This window comes from Notothenia coriiceps, unplaced genomic scaffold, assembly GCF_000735185.1.
Source record: "Notothenia coriiceps isolate Sejong01 unplaced genomic scaffold, NC01 NC01_scaffold00016873, whole genome shotgun sequence".
Lineage (NCBI taxonomy): Eukaryota > Metazoa > Chordata > Actinopteri > Perciformes > Nototheniidae > Notothenia > Notothenia coriiceps.
Genome location: NW_011349574.1, coordinates 88,113 through 108,916, shown reverse-complemented (window position 1 = coordinate 108,916; position 20,804 = coordinate 88,113). Strand labels below are relative to the sequence as shown.

Sequence of the window (20,804 nt, the reverse complement as noted above, 5' to 3'; positions counted from 1 at the left end):
CCGGAAAAGCATGTCATGGGATCTTTAAAAGAGAGAAGTGTAGTCCTCTGACGGTCCGGTAACATGGGCTGGAAATCCTCAGCTGGCGGCGCGACCCTCCGAGACGAATTCTGTAAGCTGGGAATAACATCTCGGTTGCGTCGACGCTCCCTCTCTCTTTCCCGAAGACGGTTATCGATCCGGATGGCCACAGCGATGAGGGATTCCAGATCCCGGGGTGTCTCCAGTGGAGCCAGCTGGTCCTTTATTGGTTCTGGAAGTCCCGTCATGAAGGCGTCACGAAGAGCCGGAACATTCCATCCGCTGTGCGCTGCTTCTGTACGAAACTCGGTGGCATAATCAACCACCTGACGGTTGAGCTGACGTATTTGAAACAGTTTTCTGCTGGCCTCTGTAGCAGGCGATGAGTGGTCAAAAATGCGACTCATGGTCTCTATGAAATCGGCCAATGAGTAACATAGTTCGGTGTCTCTAGACCATTCTGCAGTAGCCCAGGCTGCAGCTCTTCCCGTTAAATGTGACACAATAAACGCCACTTTACCATGGTCAGATGAAAAAGCTCCTGGGTTGTGTTGAAAATGCAGATCGCACTGCACCAGAAAGGCTCTGCAATTCGAGGAATCTCCGGAAAATCTCTCCGGAAGAGCCAGCCGTAAAGGGGAAGAAACAGCCTGACTTGGGTAGTCAGCTGCAGTAGTTTAAAAAGATCGTGCACATAGGCACTCGTAATCCGAGGATCTGCCCTGAAAATCTTCAGGAAAGTATCTCCTGGGTATCAAATTGAGCAGGAACAGTCTCCTGTGATGCGACGTACAAGTCTGATTGTTGCAAAACATAACATATTCGAAATGTGAAACTCTCGAGTTGTGGATAGTCAAGAAAGTATCTTAAATAGTCTGTATGGTGAATGAAATCAAATCAAGTTTCATTTATATAGGCAACCATTTATGAACGATCTGTGTAGAGCAAGTTGTACATATTCATGAATAGCTTACAGTAGCGTCCTTTACAGCTCTTACCTTCATGCACAGCTTGTCAGCTTATCAGTCACTGGTTAGATAAAATCCTCTAGCCTTAGATGCTGACAGGGCGTACGTGGAAGCGCTTCCTGGTTCGATGGACAGCTGTGGTCATACATTGGTCAAAGCTATTCGTTCTGCTATTACGAACTCGACACTTAGGCGATTCGTTACAGGAACCCAGAAATTGCACGGATCTTCCAGACAGTGATAGATCAGAGGTAAAGTGAAGATACTCATCTATGTCATTCCCACATTCAGTCATTGAGGTCGTGTTAGAGTTTCGAAGATGTGTGTAAGCTAAGTCCATGATGTCTCTCCAGTCTAGATGTTGTACTCATACATTGATGTGACCGACAGAAATGCAAGAGGCAGGTTCATGTTGAGTATTTATGTTTGTTTTCACACTCACCATTTAGCCATCCAGGCTTCCTGACCGTAGTACCTGACAATACGTAACTGACGAGTAACACTGTAACCATAGCGTCAGTCCACCTGATGCAAATGAGAATCAAGGGTGTGATACATTCAGGGTCTGGCACTGACGCTGGTCAGTTCAGTATTGTCACTTGATATGATGCAGGTCTATGGCTCCTTGTGCTCTTGGAAAGTTTGATTTCTCACTACATGAGCGCTTTCCATTTTTTGTTCTCTATTTTTGTCATCTCGGCTAGAAGATTTGATAGTTAACCTTTTTTGTTTTTCAATGCTGTATTTGGAAAAATAAGTATCTTACTTTACCTCTGTCTCCCGGGTCGTGCAATTGGGTCTACATCTAAGTGTCTGAGTTCGTAACAGAACGAACTGACCATTATGGACCCAAGCCGACCAGGGAACGCTTCACGCCGCCTGTCAGCACAAGGCGTGGAGGATTATCACCATGAGGAACAGATGGGCATAGCTGCCCAGGAAAGGAAAGAGCTGGAGGACGCCAGGCAGATTAATCAGTGAAAGACATCTCTACCACAGATGCAACCAACTGGTTGCCCAACCTGAGATAATTTTTTCCACTCACCAACAGGACTGTTCTTCCGGTGACAGTCATCCACAGCTGAGAGGTTGCCTGTCCCAATACTCCAGCTGACCACAGTTTACCCAAATCAGGCTGTTTCTGTCCCCTTTAGCCGCGGCTGCCCCTTCCGGAGAGATTTTCCGGAGACTCCTCGAATTTGGCAGAGCCTTTCTGGTACAGTGCGATCTGCATTTCAACACAACCCAGGGAGCCTTTTCAGTGGCGTTTATCGTACGTCTTCACTTAACGGGCAGAGCTGCAGCCTGGGCTACTGCAGAATTGGTCTAGAGACACCGAACTATGTTACTCATTGGCCGATTTCGATAGAGACTATGAGTCGCATTTTTTGGACCACTCCATCACCGCTACAGAAGGCCAGCAGAAGACTGTTTCAATAACGTCAGCTCAACCAATCAGTTTGTTGATTATACCATCGAGTTTGTGTGACAGCAGCAGCGGACAGCGGATGGGATCATGTTCCGGCTCTTCGTCACGCCTTCATGACGGGACTTTCGGAACCGATAAAGGATCAGCTGGCTGCCACTTGGAGATCACCCCGGGATCTGGAATCCTCATCGCTGTGCCATCCGGATCGATAACCCTTCGGGAGAGAGAGAGAGGAGCAGTCACTGCAACCGAGATGTTATCCAGATTCGCTCGGAGGTCGCGCCGCCAGTGAGGAATTTCCAGCCCATGCTTAATGGACCGTCGGAGGCCTACACTTCCGAATGACTCCGGTGAACCCATGGCCAGGCTTGGGAAAGAACCAGGCTTTTCTGGAAGGGAGAGGCAGCCGGCCGTATACGGGAGGGTGTTTGCCCGGGAAAAAGATCGAGTTCACCCAGTCAAAGGAGGGCCGCTGGTGAGCAAGTTTCCCGTAGACTGTCCTCCTGCCTGACTATGTTACTCCCAGGTAAAGCATTTTTTATTAACCATTCCAGGCCGTTGACTAGGGTGTGTTAATAGACGCAGGGGCTTGACGAAAGCCTTAATGGACTGGGGGGCAGTAATCAGCTAGAATAAAGACCTGTTCTGCTAATCCTCAAGCCCTGTTAAGTGGCCAGTGCGCTTAGAACGGACGGTCGGCTTGTTTGTTCAGCAGGTAGCGCATGGCACTGAGCCGCATTCAGATTAAGCGTGAATACAAGAGCCATACAGAGGAGCATGCAATTTCATATTTTTGAGTCGGCTCACACCCAAATTATTTTGGGGTTCCATGGCTGAAGACCCACAATACTCAGATTGACTGGCGTTCAGCGGAAAATTAAGGAATGGGTTTTGTAGAGGATGGTATTGGCAGGTGGTAAACTTTCACAACCTGTTAAATGCAGCCAAGCATACTCTAGTAGAATCATGTATTGAGATCAGCCTGACTATCCTGATCTAGCTGAAGTTACTCCTCGTTACCGCATGAATTTTAAATGAAGCGTTTAAACAAAAGTCCAAAGCCGGCGGGCTACCCTCCTCCGACCCGAGATTTTGACTGTCGCCATTGATCTGTTACAGGGAGAGCGGCGCCATTCCCAAGGCCAGACTTTACTCGATTTTGGACGCTGAAAGAGCAGCAATGGACGAATAGCATTCTCCTCTATTCACTCAAATCAGGATTATCGCGTCCTTCATCTTCTCCCAGCCGGAGCGGGTTTTGTATTTTTCTTTGTCTGGAAAGAAAGAGCGGTCCTCTGAGACGCTTGGCATATGACTAGACAGTCCCACTAGAATGACATTACGGTGAAAGAAACGCGCTATCCTCTGCCACTCATGTCATCGCTGCTTTTTGAAGCTGCTTCAAAAGCTGCNTAATTACAAGCGGAGAACGGAGTAACGTAACGTCACAGCATAACAACAGCCGGTGTTTCTCGTGAGTGTTTTCCCCAGGAAACAAACACAATACACACAAACGCAAAAAGACACAAACACACACACACACGTATACACACACACTCACTCGCGAGCTTCCCCCAGACCAGTAATCCAAACGAAAATATCTTCCCTCCGTAGTATTTTGATCATTTGCTCCGCTAATAATCAATCAGATCGATGGATTCCAGAGAAGAAGAAACTTTGAAGGCCTTTTTCTCAAAATGATGACTCGGTGACAGTCATTATATAATGTGACATATTTCGCTTAATAGTTGGAGTACAAAAACAATCCTGATATCATTAGAAAGCTAGGAATATACTCTTTCCAGCAGTGTATACAACTCAAAATGTGTCTTCGGGTCAATGCGACTGATTTCGATAGAGCAGGTCACATATATTTTGGTGGCAAGGCAAAAGTTCCTTAGTTAGGTAGACTTGGAGGAATTTGGACTCGAGATTAAGAACATTTCTTAAATCCTGGCTACAAGCCGGCTGGCCTCTTCTGTCTCTTTTCCCTTTCGACTTTTATATATTCCAATTTAACCTTTTCTCAAATCTTAGTAATACATTTGGCGTGTACAATATTTCCCTTCAAGTGAAGAAAGTTTTCATCTATCAGAATTGTTGTTGTCTTTAAACTGAATCTTGTCCTCTCCATCTGCATCGAACCAGACATAAAATGACCCAGAAGATAAAAACGGTCATAAAACTGTCTAATTTAGTTTTTGTCTGCAGAGAAACAATGACATTTGTGAAACTTGGGGCTTAAGCCTTTTTTTGGCTCAGTCAATGCTATTGTACCTAGGGCTTTCTAGTTCAGACACATTGTAGGGGGTTCAGTTGAATCCACAAGAGAGCATTTCATGCTGAGTTATTCTCTGCACACTGCACTGTGGGTAATGTACCAGGGGTGAACTGCTCAGCTTGATAGATAGAGGAAAACCAACTGTGATGCACTAACTGTGTGTATGTATGTCTGTTTTTTTTGGGAACATGTTCCGTGTATTGTTCCTACTAGGGGAGTCAAAGCCCGACATGAGGTTCATTACAGTGGCATCACTCTATGTGACCTTAAATAATAGGCTCCTTACAGACCAGCAAAGATCATCACTACTGGGCTTCTATGGCAGCTCGGAACTATGACAGGAAGTCTGGCAGTTTAACATTGTAATGTAATGTACAGTTTATTTGCAGTACATCCATGCTTTCAAATGTAAACAACTATTTTCTCAGAACTTCAGATACCATCAAAATCAACAGTTAGTGCTACATTATGTCATAAATACACACACTTTAATAAATAAGTGTGTGATTTAAAACTTAAATCTTAAACTTAAGCATTTGTTTTTTAAGAAAGAAGTCGGATGAATGTTTAACAAGGGGTATTGCTACTACAGCAGAGTTGTAGAGTGTATTTGTATAAAGCTGTGCTAATGAAAATATATTTAAAAAATGCATCATCCAACTGTGAGATTGCTGTGATTAGGCTGTTGTTTAGTTTGCATTTTAACACAAACATGGAGTTGGAAGTCTCACTGATAGCAAAGTAAAGAGACTTTATGCAATTAATAAAAACATTGCTCATGCTACATCTCTAAAGGTAAAGGACTAGCCAACTTATTTAAGTGGAAACATTTGCCTCTAATAGCACAAAATACAATTTCGGGATTCTGTTTTCAGTGTGGACAAAATGTCTAAATTATGTAAGAGCTGCTTTTGCTGCTGGGGGTGCTGATCTCAGAATGAGGACGGAATATGGCGAAACAGACTGGAGGAGCTATCAGTTTGACGGATTAACTTTAGTGTCACAGAGGCATCTGCGGACACACACACACACACACTACTCTGATGTAGCTTCACTAATATGGACGAACAAAAGCACACAGCAACACACTGATGTTCAGAGAAAAGTCCAGACACAACATGATAGCAGTCAGACAGACAGAAAAAAGCCTGACCCCATGCTTGGTGAACAGTTGACAGAAGACAAATGATAAATATAGCATACAATGAACACACACCCCCCACACACACACACACACACACACACACACACACACACACACACACACACACACACACACACACACACACACACACACACACACACACACCAGCAGTCTTGTCTAATAATAAAACAAAATTACAATAATTATACTAAAGTCTTCATGTTTGATCCACTAAGTAAAACAAGTTTGTGCTGTGATTGTAATTCTTCACTTCATTATTCATATTTTAAAGTTTGCCATCCGAAATACAGCTCTTCCATCAGCAATGGAGACTAGATTTACACTACAATCTCCCCTTATTAGGTACAGTATATTATTATCCCCTTACCTTCTCTTCCCACTCAGCTATATATAACCAGTCCCCAGGTGTTTGAAAATGCCTATCTTCTCTCAACTGCTGCTGCATAAACCTCTCCAAAACAATCTGACCAAACCCAGAAATGACCTTGCTGGATCTTTCATTATAGATTATTCAGAAAAAAAGCCTATTGCTTCATCTGCTACTAAAAAACGCAAAATTCCTCCTGACTCCCTTCTGACTTACTTAACTTCCTGTCTCACGCATTAGCTTGTCTTACATAACTCCTTACTCTTTTTCCTTAAATGAAACAACTTCTAAACAGTAGCAGTTTGTTAGCGTACAGTTACTTGGTGCGACACACTAGATGAAGTTTGTTTCTATTGAGTCTGGTTTGGTTTCACAGTGCACACATTAATGATTTCATACAAATAACAGTTTGAGGTTAGATGTACAAAAGTAAAGGGCCAGAAATATACTAGAAAAAGGCTTTCATATTGGTCAGAAATGTGGCAGTGGGCAATGTAAAACATGGAAATCAACAAGCGTGGAGAGAACACTAACTGGAGCAGAACATGGCGCAGATAACCATGTTCTCTCTCCAGCCCAGATGTCAAGCAATCATCTGATCTCTGCAGAATCTGTCACAGTATCAAAGGAGCGACTGTGATCTTCAGACGGCTAGAGGGACCCTGTGCCAGGCCTGGGCCAAGACAATGGGCCTGTTAGGTCAATACACACGCACGCACGCATAAATCCCCCTTTCTCCATATTGTTTTTATTTTCCAGCAGTATAGTACATCTCCAATCGAGGTAGCATCACATAATAATCAAACTAAAACAAGCACTCACTGAACTCAAACTTGAATGTATGTTTAGGATTTTCATTAGAAAGCTCTGACTCAGCTATAGTCTAGCCTAGCATCGCCTTGATGATCCATTCTTTGATTCTCTCATATGGCTGACAGCCTGTAGGCTAGTCTCTGTCCCCCAGCTGACCTGGCATGCTCAGTTCACTGGAAACAAGAGTAACCTCCAGTTTGAAGTAAACCTCTTTAAACATGGCTGTTTTAAGAAGTAGGTGCAGTTGTGCCAAGAGAGCAGACTTCTCCTTCAATATCCTCCACAATATATTGGTTCTTTCATCAAGTGGGTGCACTCTGGAAATTAGGCCATAGCCTTATTTTGATCTATAAGAAGCCAGAGCAAACCTCCTGTGGTTTATATGTCAGGCTTCTTCGACCTCATCTATAACACTGCAAACTTAAGGAACAAGCGCAAGACACCTAAAACAATTTTAAAAAACAACTTTCATTTGATTCTCATAAAAGCTGCCATGTGATCTTTATACCAAACCTGGCTGTTTTCTCAATGCATGGCACCCTATGGTTTGCCTTACCAAAACAGCCTAATCTGGGATAAGCAGGCAGGATCGGCTGGAATCCCACAGCTGTCCTACAGCTGACCCCAGCCTCTCCCTGCTATGTCGCCTCAGCCTCAGCTCCTCCAGCTGGGATAGACACTCTGAACTAGCTGGGTCAGGGTTGGTGCAGGACCACAGGCTCACAGTGATGGTTCAACGAGAGGACAGAGTGCTACTCTCTGGGAGGACAAACAACTACTGTCCTGTTGATTCAGCCACAACACAGCATTAATCATGAACCTTTCTGTCCACCTTTACCTGCAAATACCCTCTACACACTTTAGAGGCTTTAGAATAGTATTTTCTTTCTTTAGAGTCTGGTTTTCTGTTTGTCCTTGGAGAGGTATTGGAATTGTATTCTCAAATGATGGAATATGAATCCTTCCATGAATATATGTTCTTGTTACGAGTAAGATGAAGGAGAGGCAAAGTAGATCTGGAGATAGGATTAGAATACTCCAACAGTGTCTCCTAATTGGGGGATGCTGTTTAGCGACAACCAATTGGAACTAGCCAAGCCACAGTTTGAAGGGGGTTTCCCTGTGCAATGTAAAGAGACTGCCAACCGTCGTTCTGGTTATTGGGATCTGATCTGTTATTTTAAGAATTTCAAAGCGTGGCCTCATTTACTTAATCCAGCCAGCAACCCAGCCAACATTTAACTTTTAACAACTTTTCAAAAATTCTGCTGTAACTGCTGAAACACACATGGACGATTTTGCCTGCATCATCAAAAGCCCCAAAGCCCATGCAAGTTATTTTGTTGTACCACAAGAGGACATTTCCGATGCTGTATGATGTATATGAGTTTGTATTTGAATGATATGGAAAATGTAAAAGGCAGTAATAGCTGCAATGTTCAGCCTGGATAATATATCCAATAAAAAAAAGCAGATACAGTACATCCATTAGCATTGTTCAAAAAATCTGAATGTCTGCCAACACATCCATTGATGTTTGGTGTTTGACCTATCAATGGCAACTTCAGCTGGCTGGGAAAAAGTCGATAATAGTGCTTTGAGAAGGGATTAGGACATTCAACATTTTGGAGCTAGCTGGATAGAAAGCTTCATCAATCAAAATCAATAACTGATGACAAACGTGCTTGATATCGACGAAGTTGAACAACATGTTCTAAGTAGACTTACAAGGTATGGATATTTCTTACGATTTAGGGCAAAACTAAATATCTTCCCAACAACAGGTTAACAAAAACACAAGGCTGAATGAAGCAGCTAAATATAAATTCATAAACATACATATGTAGACCAGATATCCATTACATTAAAGTGGACCTATCATGCTATATTTGAAACATATATTGTAGGGCCATACCTATACAAAACATGTCTGTGAAGTTTTTTTTTCAAAATACCAAACAGAACACCCATTGTAGCCATGCCTGCTCAAACCCCTCTTTTGAAGCCCTGTTAGAGAAACGCACATTTTGGGTCCTTAGCTTGAAAAAAAAGAAAGAAGAGGAGGCGGAGCTAATGCCTGATCAGAATTCTACCGGAGATAAAGTTAAATTCTGCTATGATAAAACGCCATCCTGTTCTAAACCACATCAAGGATTATCTCTGAAACAGTATGGAGCTCAAATGCTTTTTCTCTTGTGGGTTTATCACAAGGTGAGTTCTTTTTTTATTTCCTGCTTTTTAAACACATGTGCTCTACACAGTACAGGTTAGCTCTGAGTGTTAGCGAGGCTTGCTAATGCAAACAAAGACGAGATTACGTCCAAAACATGTCAGATAGCAACTTTCTGTGGGTCCGCTGCCGATTTGACGTCAGTTCGGATGGAATCTGTATCCGCTCGTTGTTCACCCGTTTTGAAAAGATTTGGGTACGGAGGAAAAGAAAGAGGGTTTTATTTTCTGACGCTGCGTGAGTTCCCCGACGCACCGGGACACATATGTGTGTGTATAGAAGACATCACAAAGTGCATTTTGCATGATAGGTCCCCTTTAAATGATAATGTGTGGTCTTGGGGTTGTAACATATGACTGATAATCTATTTTGATGCAAGGATCTAGAGATGATCTCTCTGGGTGGTTTGTGACATTTTTGCAATAAACAAATATTTTGTAATGAACTTGAAATGCATAAAAAACACAATCTGTTTTATATTATATCCTTGATCTATACAGTATATCCAAGTGTGATGGAATTTTAAATCTGCTGTAACATAATTGAATAAGTCTTTGCAATACACAGATCAAGAGGGGCCCAAGGTGTGGCGCAGTGCACAGGTTCAAACCCCACTGCAGTCAGCATGTCGTTCTGTCCCTGGGCAAGACACTTCACCCCAAAGTGCTCCTGTGGGGATTGGCCACAGTATTGAGTATGTAAGTCGCTTTGGATAAAAGCGCCTAACAAGTGGCATGTAATGTAATGTAATGCACTGATGGAACAAACTCAGTGTGAGACGGTGATGTGCAAGTGCTGAGGAGAAAAGTGCATTGGATGGGACACTGTGTCTGTAGTGTGCGTGCGTGCGTGCGTGCGTGCGTGCGTGTGTGTGTGTGTGTAAATGTTTCTGCAAAAGGCTGGTGGTTGACCCTGCAGGCATCTTAAACCAACACGTACACACATCTGTCTCTAAAACACTTATTTTCCCTCCATCCTTGCTTCCTTTCTTTGAATCCAAGTCTATTACGTCATCGTATCTTCCACCCCTCATTGTCCTAACCTCAAAAAACAATGCGCTTTGTCAGTCTGCAAAGGAGGCAATCCCCTAGTCAATGTTTTAATACCCCAATAACTTCCTCCTGACCTTGTTCACGTCAGTGTTTGTTAGTTTGTATTGGCAGGATTAAGGAGTTAAGCTACTGCCAGGGATATTTGGACTATCTTAAGTATTTTGTTCGCTCATATGCATTTCTAGCCGTCATGTTTTCTAGCACTCCTCACTGTCATGGATCAACATGTATAAAACTGAGCCAAGCAGGGGGGGTGTTTAACTTCAACCAGCAGGGATCGTGCAGTCAGTACCTGTCAAATCAACAAATGAAGTAAAAAAGTGCACATCAAAGTGCAGCGGAGAGTGTAAGAATTGCTAGTTGCCCATGTTGATGCGTCCCATCCAGAGCATTTCACATTTAAAGCTCGAAGGCAGGACTTAGGCCTTAGACACACACATACACAATGTATTCTGACATGAGGAAAAGAGGAAGGCCTGTGCTCATTCGAAGACATACACACAAACCAGTATACAAAGAGACATGCACAGTGCTACACACACACCTTCATGTGAGGGAAAAGCTCACTCAGATGAAACGCTTTCTGTCTACACAGAAGACATCAGTGACGGGGGAATTAGGTTTTTTCCCCCAGCTCAGGGATTAAAGTTGCATTATGAATATTTAAAAGGAGATTTATGCACCATTTCTACCAAATCACTTCCACAAGTGAACAGGATGACAGCATGAGTCTATCAAATTATACAAAGATGCTAAAAGTTAGGCGGATTTTCAATCAAATAAAAAGAAGGTGACATAATGAAAAATGCCTGTTTGGCTTTTCAAAAGGCTGTCAAAGAATTCATGTTTTTTTAGTTTTCAATATGTTTAGTTGTCCTAAATCTAACATTAGGCATACCCACAATGGAGAAATTAGATGCTCAGAAAAAAGCCACATTTCTGCAAATCAGGAACTACAGAGCCTACAGTCACAACACTCACGGTTCATAAGGTTTAAGGTCCTCGGGTTGTTGTTGAGTGTGAGCTGAAGAAGATGTACAGTACAACATGTTCAGAGGGTGCTGTCAAAGTAAATGTGTCTGCTGGTGGCTAGGGGATTTTATTGAGGAGTTAACACATACAACCCCTAGTGGGAGGTGAGAGCAGTTATCAACTACTAGCAAGTTTAGAGTTGAAAGCATGAAATAATACATGTTTTATATGCACAGTACAAGCCTAAGTACTTCCTGTCCTGTACTTTAAACTTCCTGTGAGTAAATACTGTGGCAGTGGTCGAAGAAGAAGAATATTTATTAATCCCATTACTTTTACATTGGAACACTTTTACATACAATTGTTGATATACCTAAGAACACAGAACCACATGCAGGATTGGAGAGGAAGAGTAAAGGGACAGCCAGGTGGGGGTTCGGTGCCTTGCTCAAGGGAGTGAACTGGCACCTCTCCAGGCAGGTACCAGTCCACACTCCGTTTTGACGACCCTTCGGATCAAAGACCAAGTCGCTACAAACTGAGCCACTGCCACCCTAGCTAGCTCTCTGCATTTTACCCATCCTAGAGTTAGGAGCAATTGGTCGGCCATTATGTACTCGCCTAGGGAGCAGTGTAGGGAACGGTGCCTTGCTCAGGGACAACTCGGTAGCACTTTGTCTATCCAGGACTTGACTCGTTGACTTTCCGATTCCCAAGCCAAGTCCCTATGGATTTAGCCACTACCGCCCTAGGCTTTTAACGTGACAGCCACAAGAAATAGCTAACAAACACTTGAATATTTGACACGTGTTTTTTAAAGTTAAGGGGTTGTGGATCACCAAAGTTATTAGGATGCATTATTTGGGGGTCAGGAATGTCAATACAGAAGTTTATCAAAATCTAACCAATATTTCAGTCACCAACCTATAAAGGCATGCTGTTCTTTTGAGCCTATGATGTAACACCAAAATACAGAACATCAATCATTTAAAAAGCCTGCTACAGGCTTTATAATGTGTGGGAGATGCACATACTGTAATGTACTGCATGTGGGGGTCTTTCTCTGCATTATGTACTCCCCTCATAATGTCTTCATGTTTTTCTCTCTTTTAAAACACATTGAAATGTCCTTCACTCGCCCTCTTTAAGGGTAATGTAGGGGAGCAGCTGTGTCGGGGTGAGGCTCTCTTGGGGCTGCGATGTTCGGGTTATTAAGTTTGTTTTTGCTGTGTATATTCTGACAGGGCAATCGCTGCACTGAAAAGCACATCTGCCTACACATTGGACTTGTTCAATTCATCCACCTCCATTTTCCTCCCCTTTCGTCGCCCACACTATAACTCTCTGAGTCCAAGTAGGGCAGGCAGCCCCATATAGACCCACACACACGCAAACACACCCATGCTGACAGAGAGGATTGCTCAGGTCAGGTTGATCTCTGGAGGTTACGTTATGTGGATGGTAAATCATGCCAGTCATCTTAGAGCTACCCTGCTGGTAAAGGACTCGGCAAGGGCATGGAAATCTACAAGGGATATTTAATAGGGACAAACTAATTATCACATCTAAATTTGACCAAATTCCTGAAAGGTGAAAGATTTGGCTGTATTTTGTGTTAATAGCTAATTAGCCAATGTTAGCAGGCACATTATAAAACACTCAAACTTCAAACCGACATAATACAATTCACTGTCACCACCTAAAACCTGTGTGCTGCATAAACAGACATGTGCATATGCTCACACTGTAAATAATTGTCCAGGCCATGAATATCCATCCAGTAGTTCTTTTTTTTTACACTATTATTTTCACTCTCTACAACTAATAGAAACATGTAAACTGATTTGATTAGGTATTCTTTATTTTAGCTGTGGTAACTGGTCTTTTATTTTTTTATAAATCTTTTTTTATTATTATTTAAAAGCATTTTTCACATATAATCTGAACACTACAGTCCGGTCTACTCTTTATTTGTTCAGCTTTGTTGTCTTGTTCTAAGCTGAGTGTAAGTATTTTAAGAACAATGATAAAAAAACATTCCTTATATGTGGCTAATTAAATTGATTCTGATTTGTAGATGAGCATTTTTTAAAGTCAGTGTTTGTAGTTTAGCTGATGATGATGCGGTGTAGTCAATTGTAGAGGAAGAAGCTTCTGTCATTTTTTTCCGGAGACTCGTACGATCTCCTTTCATGTTTGGAACCTCATTTCAGTCAGCCTTCGGCTCTGGGTGAGAAGCTATAAAATACAGAAAGATGGCAAACATCTTAACAGAAGGCAGAATCCCCTTTATTTATTTCCGTATGTTTAAGCCACAGCAGGAGAGCAAAATAAATGAATGGTTTCTAACCAGAGAGGCATATTGCTCAGAAGCAATGGAAATCTTTCCCCTGGAGCACACTCTAATCCCAAAGCTTTACATTGTAAAAAAATCCAGCGCCTCCAAAGGCTACAGCCAGGATGAGTAAGAGTCTTGTTCTCTTAGAAAGCTGCTAAGATATACGGATATCTAAAAAAAAGAGGAAATGATACTGCACATGGTATAAAAGGCTGTGAGGGACAGAAATAGAAAGAGGAGAACAAGCAGCAGTTAGACATTAGAGAAGAGGTTTAGTTCAGGTTGGTTAGAAGAAGAAAGAGAAACCCAAAAGCCAGGTAAGTGTGTGTTAGATATCAGTTTATTAGCACAAGGTGCAGGCACACAACAAGGAGAGCCACGTCTATAACAAGGACACTCTGAAGTAGACGGAAGAAACATAAAAGAGGCGGGATCTAAAACATGTAGAATTGTTCTATGCATCGGAAATAAAATAAATATTAAAGTAGTTTGCATTGCAAGGTACATGTTGTAACTGAACCCTTAAATGATACCAATGGGGGTCTTATTATCTTTTAACTAAGTAATACACATTTGGGAGAAGATCTGAGGAGTGTCATATGTGATGCAATGATTGGTGATGTGTCTGCTATGAATGCACACAGATTGAAGTGTACAAATCACACTTTACAATTTATTCTGTGTGGGAAAATAAATGGTGTTACATTGTGAAAGAAAACAGCCCTGTTGGCAAGCCACAGAGCATTACTACACATTGTTCAACATCTTCTGAAAGGATTCATTTATTGAAATGCCTATACTCCCCCATCCTAATACAATTAAGGTGAATGTCATTGTATTTGTGGTACTTAAACATTTGTCTTTCTAGAAGCATCCTGGTTTTGGATCCATACACATATGGATAAGTTCCAAAGAAAACACAGATTTGTGACATGAAAGCAAAAACCTGGCTAAGGAAAGAAGACAAAAGGATGCAGCTCAAGACTAACAGTACCCTATCATTATAATGAGTTACTCTTTAGTGAACTCAAACGTATCGCTTAACCAATGACATTATGCAACAAACAAGTCATTAACTTAGTTATAATCAATCATTTTAAAAGATAAATTGATGAACTAAATAAACATTACAGTAAATGTGAATAGACTGCTGGGACTTGACATTGTCTACATTAATGATTGTCCATCAAAAGCTGGCTTAAGTATTTACTTAGCTATCTATTTGGTTAAGAGAAGATTGTGCAAAGCAGATAAATAGTTCAGGTTTAACAGCTAAGAGGTTAGGAAGCATTCATATAAGAAACAAATAACACAAATAATCACTGTGTGGGTTACATTGTGAGTTTGTTTGTGTGCTGGTTTGAGGGTGTTGACAGATCCGTCTAGCAACGTTTGCGAGTCAGTTTGAAATCTTAATCTTTCAGAAAGGGGGACGAGGCTTGCTGCTGGGGGAAGGAGGGGGGGCGTTTGTGACTGTGTGTGAATGTGATGACATGAACTGAACTATTGAACTTCACTGTGATTGGTATGTGCATGATTTCATCTAACTGTGCTGTGATGTATTTGTTTATGCTGCAGTGGGCTTTTATATACGTACAGCTGGAATGAAGTGTATATATACTTGATTTGGAAATAATAAGTGAGGAAGAGAAATAAATAAGATAAGAGCATATCATTGGACATACAGTAGTGTAGATAAGTCAGTGCTGTATTTCTAGTCCAAGAAAGACAAAACAATTACTAAATACAAATTTCATGTGTGACAAGTGTGTCAGGGACACTCAGTTTGCCCAGCGGAGTGAATCACAGTGTGCTGACACATTATGAGTGTGCGCTGAAGTGAGGACAGCGTAGGAAGGCTGAGTGTGCACATAATGTTAGTCTGTGAGTTGTGTCATGAGTGAAAGTAATGTGTTATCTTGTAAACTCAGACTTTCTCCTTCATACTGGATGAAAGGAGCGATGGACAGGGTAGATAGTGTGTCTGTATGTTGCACAGGGAGAGGGGAAAGGTGCACAGAAGCGGAAGCACAGCTGATTGACAGTCGGCATGGCGATGGAGGCGGGTTCTAGTCCTCTGAAGCATGGCGATTGGAAAAAAGAGGATAAAAAAGGAATATTGGAGAAGATGGAAGTAAAAGGGGAAAAATGGGGTTGAAAGCAAGAAAGGGGAAGATAAGAAAGAGTAATGCATCAGGTGCATTAAAATAAAAAATGGTTCATCAGAAAGAGAGAATAAATAATAAAAGTGTATAAATCAAGAGTAAAAATAATAAATATAAAATTAAAATATTTAAGCGAGGAGAAAAAAAGAGAAATGAGAATAAGAGGAAGGGACAAGGGGGGGAAAGGAAGAAAGCAGATTAGTAAAGCGGTCAAAGAAATCTGCAATTACTTTAACATAGGTCAAATAATTGACCAAGATGAGATGAAAAAAAGGTTTTAAATCTTATATTGGTCAAATATGTGGGTAGATATCTTATATGATATATTATGTGCCGTGCAGAGGAGTCATGCAGTGGAGGTGCAGCATGCAGCATCCCAACACATACACTTCACACTTACACATCTGCTCCGTCAGGATTCAGCTTACACTCTCAATTACGTGACCCAGTTACTAATTATACTGCTTCCTCTCCCTGGGCTCTTTGGGAATAACAATGATGAATGGATTCAATGCACTTCCACAAGGCCAGATGCTCTTCTGAAATAGGCCCACTGAAAACTATATAGCACATCTCACGCTGTACTCAAATCAGAGAGTTTAGCTAGAACTTAAACAGAGCATCCTTCTGACACCATTTTCATTATTTGACATGAACACATTTACACATACAGCCAAGTAACCATGGTAACACAAGTGACCCATGCCATGCAAACAGCTAAGCGGGGAACATGCCAACACAGGCGTCTGATTTATATGCTGATCACTCCTCCCACTGTCGCCAACATACATCCCACCAACTGCACATTTATCAGCTGGCAGAATAATACAGCTACCACAATATGTGCTTTAATTCCTAGCAGAAGTTGTTTTTTCGCTTATAAAACCAAGCAATCACTTATTTCAACCAGGCATCAATGCACGGATCCAACACAATGCTTCATCAGCAGAGCATTGACCTGCAGTCAAGAGGAGCAGTGACACATTCCTGCCATTTTGAACATAACATGTTAATCTAAAAGGATGTTGAGGTAACACACTTGCATTGTGCCTGATCACAGTAGCTCGCAGACGTTTACAGTGCGGGTATACAGACTGTTTCACTTAAATACTGAACTTGAATGTCAGGTAACAAAACAATCTACACCACCATTCTGCCAAGTGGATGGTTCTTTGACTAATGCATGTATGTGTATGGGTAAGCACCAGCAGTTTGTTGCAATCACTTCTGATTTTACTTAGAAAGAAAGTCACAATGTCTTGCTTTAAGCCAGGCTTACACTTTCCTGTAGTATTTTTTAATTTGTATTTTAATAATCCAGACTATTTTATATTGTTTTGTTTATATTTGATATAATATTTGCATTTTATTTGTAATTGTTAATTCTCTTTTCCACTTATTAAAATATTTAAAGTATTGTATTTTAATGTCTGAACACACTTCTGCTTCTGTGACGAAATCATTTTCCAAATTGGGATCAATAAAGTTTCTATCTATCGATCTATCTATCTATATTGCACTTTAAGCCAGGCTTATATTGCATTCTGTGTGCAACTGTTACATACTGGCCCCAGGCTGGATATAAACCAGCAATTAGCCAATATCCAATGTTTATATCAGAGTTTGTAATAACCAACCTGTTGTTGACATTGTGTCATGCAGATTATGCCTAGGAAAAAGTTCCCAAAAGTGCACTTCAGTTGTATCTTTTGATTAACTTAACATTTCGGATCTCCATGTAAGTACAGTAGGTCTAAAAGAAAAGTGTTGCCTGCTTCTCTTTCTCTCCTTCACACACATTTGGTCACGTATAAATGGATTATGAGTTGGAGCTCGTGGTACACCATTTAACACATGTCATACTCTGCAGATACTGTATGTGCAGCAGTGAGGATTACTTGTTGTCAGTGGAGGCGACCTCAGATACTCATTTATACACCCATGCACAATCCTTGACATGCACAGCAGTACTGCAGTTTCAAATGGAACAGCTCCATGACAAAAACAAAAAGTGAACTGGGGAACATGAGTTTGTCTGGAGGAATTGTGTTAAAACTGAGAAATGGGGGGAAAAGGAGAACATACTATTGAAAAATCTGACAAGCGGATTTTCCGACTGTAACACACGTAAACACACAAACACACACCCACACAGAGCTCTCTCTCTCTCAGTCTATTTCAGTACAAGCAGACAGCCAGAGGGGCAGACGGAGTGCGAGTTCATTAGACACAATAAACTCCTCTCTAGAGCTGCATCTCTTCTCTGCGGCTAATTATCTCCAATAAGAAGTAACACTATAACAATTTATCCGCATCACAAGCCACAAAAGGACTGTCGAGTGCGAGCTTCAACTGGCGTGCTATTCCATTTATTAAAAGGACTTGATATGATCAGAGCAACACTTTGACAATCTCCTGCTTTCAATTAAGACTAATTTTCATGCAAATCATCTACTTTGCGTTCACAATTAATGAAGTCTTCACTGATTAGCTCTCATTGTGAGCTTTAGAAAGGCAGCTATGCAAAACCATAAATCTGTAGATGTATGGGGTTTCAAAAAGGGTCCATCCTCCATCACTGATACAGGAAACAGGAAGTCAAAGATAGAAAATATGCAGTCTTAAGGCCAGCCCGCAGCTGTAAGGAGTTCTTTTGCCGATTAATAGTTTAAGTTCAAAATCATATGAAAAAAGACTTTGCTTATTCGAAGTAAATGTGGCACAGGTGCAGAGCAACGGAGGGATCACCCACACATTCAATATGAACATGTTATCTATATTTGCCGAATAAGTCATTATTATAATTACTCCACACTTGACAAAGAGAGTTTTTCATATAGAATACAGCTGGAAAATGTATACATGATAAGAACTTGGAATGTGTTATTTATTTGAAAAACTTGGGTTGTGTCCTCCTTTATTTTAATATGTATTATTTTTGTAGGAATTGAGGGCTTATAGCATCCTTTTAAGGTTTATTTTGTTACAGTTATAACCAAAGGATTGTCAGTTCAATGTAGAAAAGGCTCTAGAGAAGCATTAGAATTCTCCATTTGAGAAATAAAAGAAAATATATATACATTTGAAGAGTTACTGAACAAATAAATATTTTAAATTGATCGTAGAAAAACACGTTTTAAGAGAAGCAACCTTGTTCTTAAGAAGCCATTAAAAGGATGTTAGAGAGAACTAAGAGCAGCTCACATCCTCCCTGGAAGTCTTATAATAAACACACACACACAAACACACACACACACACACACACACACACACAAAGGGGGGGGGAAACATCGGTAATTAAAGTGTCAAAGTCTCAAAATGCTACAACTACTGTCACAAACTGGATGAATGTGAAGTATTTTGTTAAAGGAGGATGAAAGCGTAATTAAGAAGCACTATTGGAGTGACTTTGATGGTTATTGGACTCAGGATTAATTCATTTGGATGCCCGCTGTATGAAGAAATTAAAGGATGGCGCAAGTGGAAACAATTCACAAAGGGATTAAACTGTTTAAAACACATGCTCAAAGTAAGCCGGATTTGCTTATTTGGATTCAAAAGTCGTAAATAATCTACAAAATGGGGGAGACCGATCTGATCAGAGGAACTGTGACAAATAATCCAACTGAAACCGGCATGGACAATAACTATGTTTTAAAAATGCGCTTATCCAGAAAAGCATTATACACTTCTGTCTTTTTATGCCTTTAAGATCTACTAACTTGAATTTTTATTAAAACTAATGAATCAATTATTTTGTATATTGTATTATAATGTAGAGACAAGGCTTTTAGTGACAATCATGTATTGCGTTCAAAAAGTTAAAAAAAAAAAGTTAAAAGTCTAAATATGATATTTGGCCTCAAATCATCTGAGGCCTGGCGCCCCCCCTGCGAACCCCCAGGTTGGGAACCACTGATTTAGCTGATGCTTTTATCCAAAGCGACTTACAATAAGTGCAAAAACCATAAAGAATCAAACACCAAACAACAAGGAAAGTGCAGATATATACACTTCAAGCAAGATCATACCATAGTAAGTGCTGGTGAATTAGTTACAAGGCCTAAATTAACTCAAAAAGTGCTTAGTGCTTTTTTCTTTCAGCAATAACTTAATTGCCAAGGTACAGTCGAAATAAATGCGTTTTTAGTTTGCGACAGAAGATATGCATAGTTTCTGCTGTCCTNTCGTTTGATCTCCCCCTGCCTGCCTCAGATGAAATTGATTAGAGCACTATCTATGATAGGGATGAAGTACACACACACACACACACACACACACACACACACACACACACACACACACACACACACACACACACACACACACACACACACAAGAACAAGAAGGAAGTAAACAAGGTCGATACAAAAGAAAAAGACTGACAGCTCATGATTGGTGGATAGGGATGACCAGACGGCCTTCCCGACGGCAGAAGGAATTGTGGGATATGTCTTACCAGGCTTTTGCACCCCATGAGCTTCCTGCTCTCCATTCTCCATCGCAGCACCGGTGTCTGTGCACACACACACACAAACACACACGCACAAGCAACACATTACTCATCTGATTGCTAATGGCTTGAAGAGATAGAAAATCTAACTGCATGGTATTGGTTGGTAGACCGTAAATAATACAGACTGGTTTCCCCTAACCCTGAGTTTGAGGGCTTTTGAAGGGCACCTCACAGGCATGTGTTTTATCTGCTAGTGGATGAACACGTTGGTAACACACACACACACACACACACGTTCTGGTCAGACTGGGGCTGGCAGAGGGGAGCGCATATTACAGGAAGTGATACTGTGTGACATCTGACTGCTGAATCACTGCACTTTATGTATGTATCTAACACACAAAGCACAAAAGGGCATGAATCAATCACTCAAACATATAAATAGCATGCAAAGAACATGCACAGACACAAGACTAGTTTTAGTAAATGGCCTACCAACATTTTACAATTTGCCCCTTCACCCATAATTATCACATTTACATCTGTC

General features: G+C 41.1%; 1 protein-coding gene across 7 annotated transcripts in view; it reads right to left on the bottom strand.

Moving 5' to 3' along the window:
* LOC104949912 (microtubule-associated protein 4-like) overlaps positions 1–20,314 on the bottom strand; it is a 242,267-nt gene extending 221,953 nt beyond the window's left edge. For all 7 annotated transcript variants that reach the window (XM_010776342.1, XM_010776350.1, XM_010776341.1 and 4 more), the window contains exon 1: positions 20,261–20,314. In XM_010776342.1, coding sequence (XP_010774644.1) covers positions 20,261–20,303 — 43 coding nt within the window. In that variant the 5' untranslated portion in view covers positions 20,304–20,314. The remainder of the gene's footprint in view (positions 1–20,260) is intronic.
* Between the last annotated feature and the right edge of the window lie 490 nt (positions 20,315–20,804).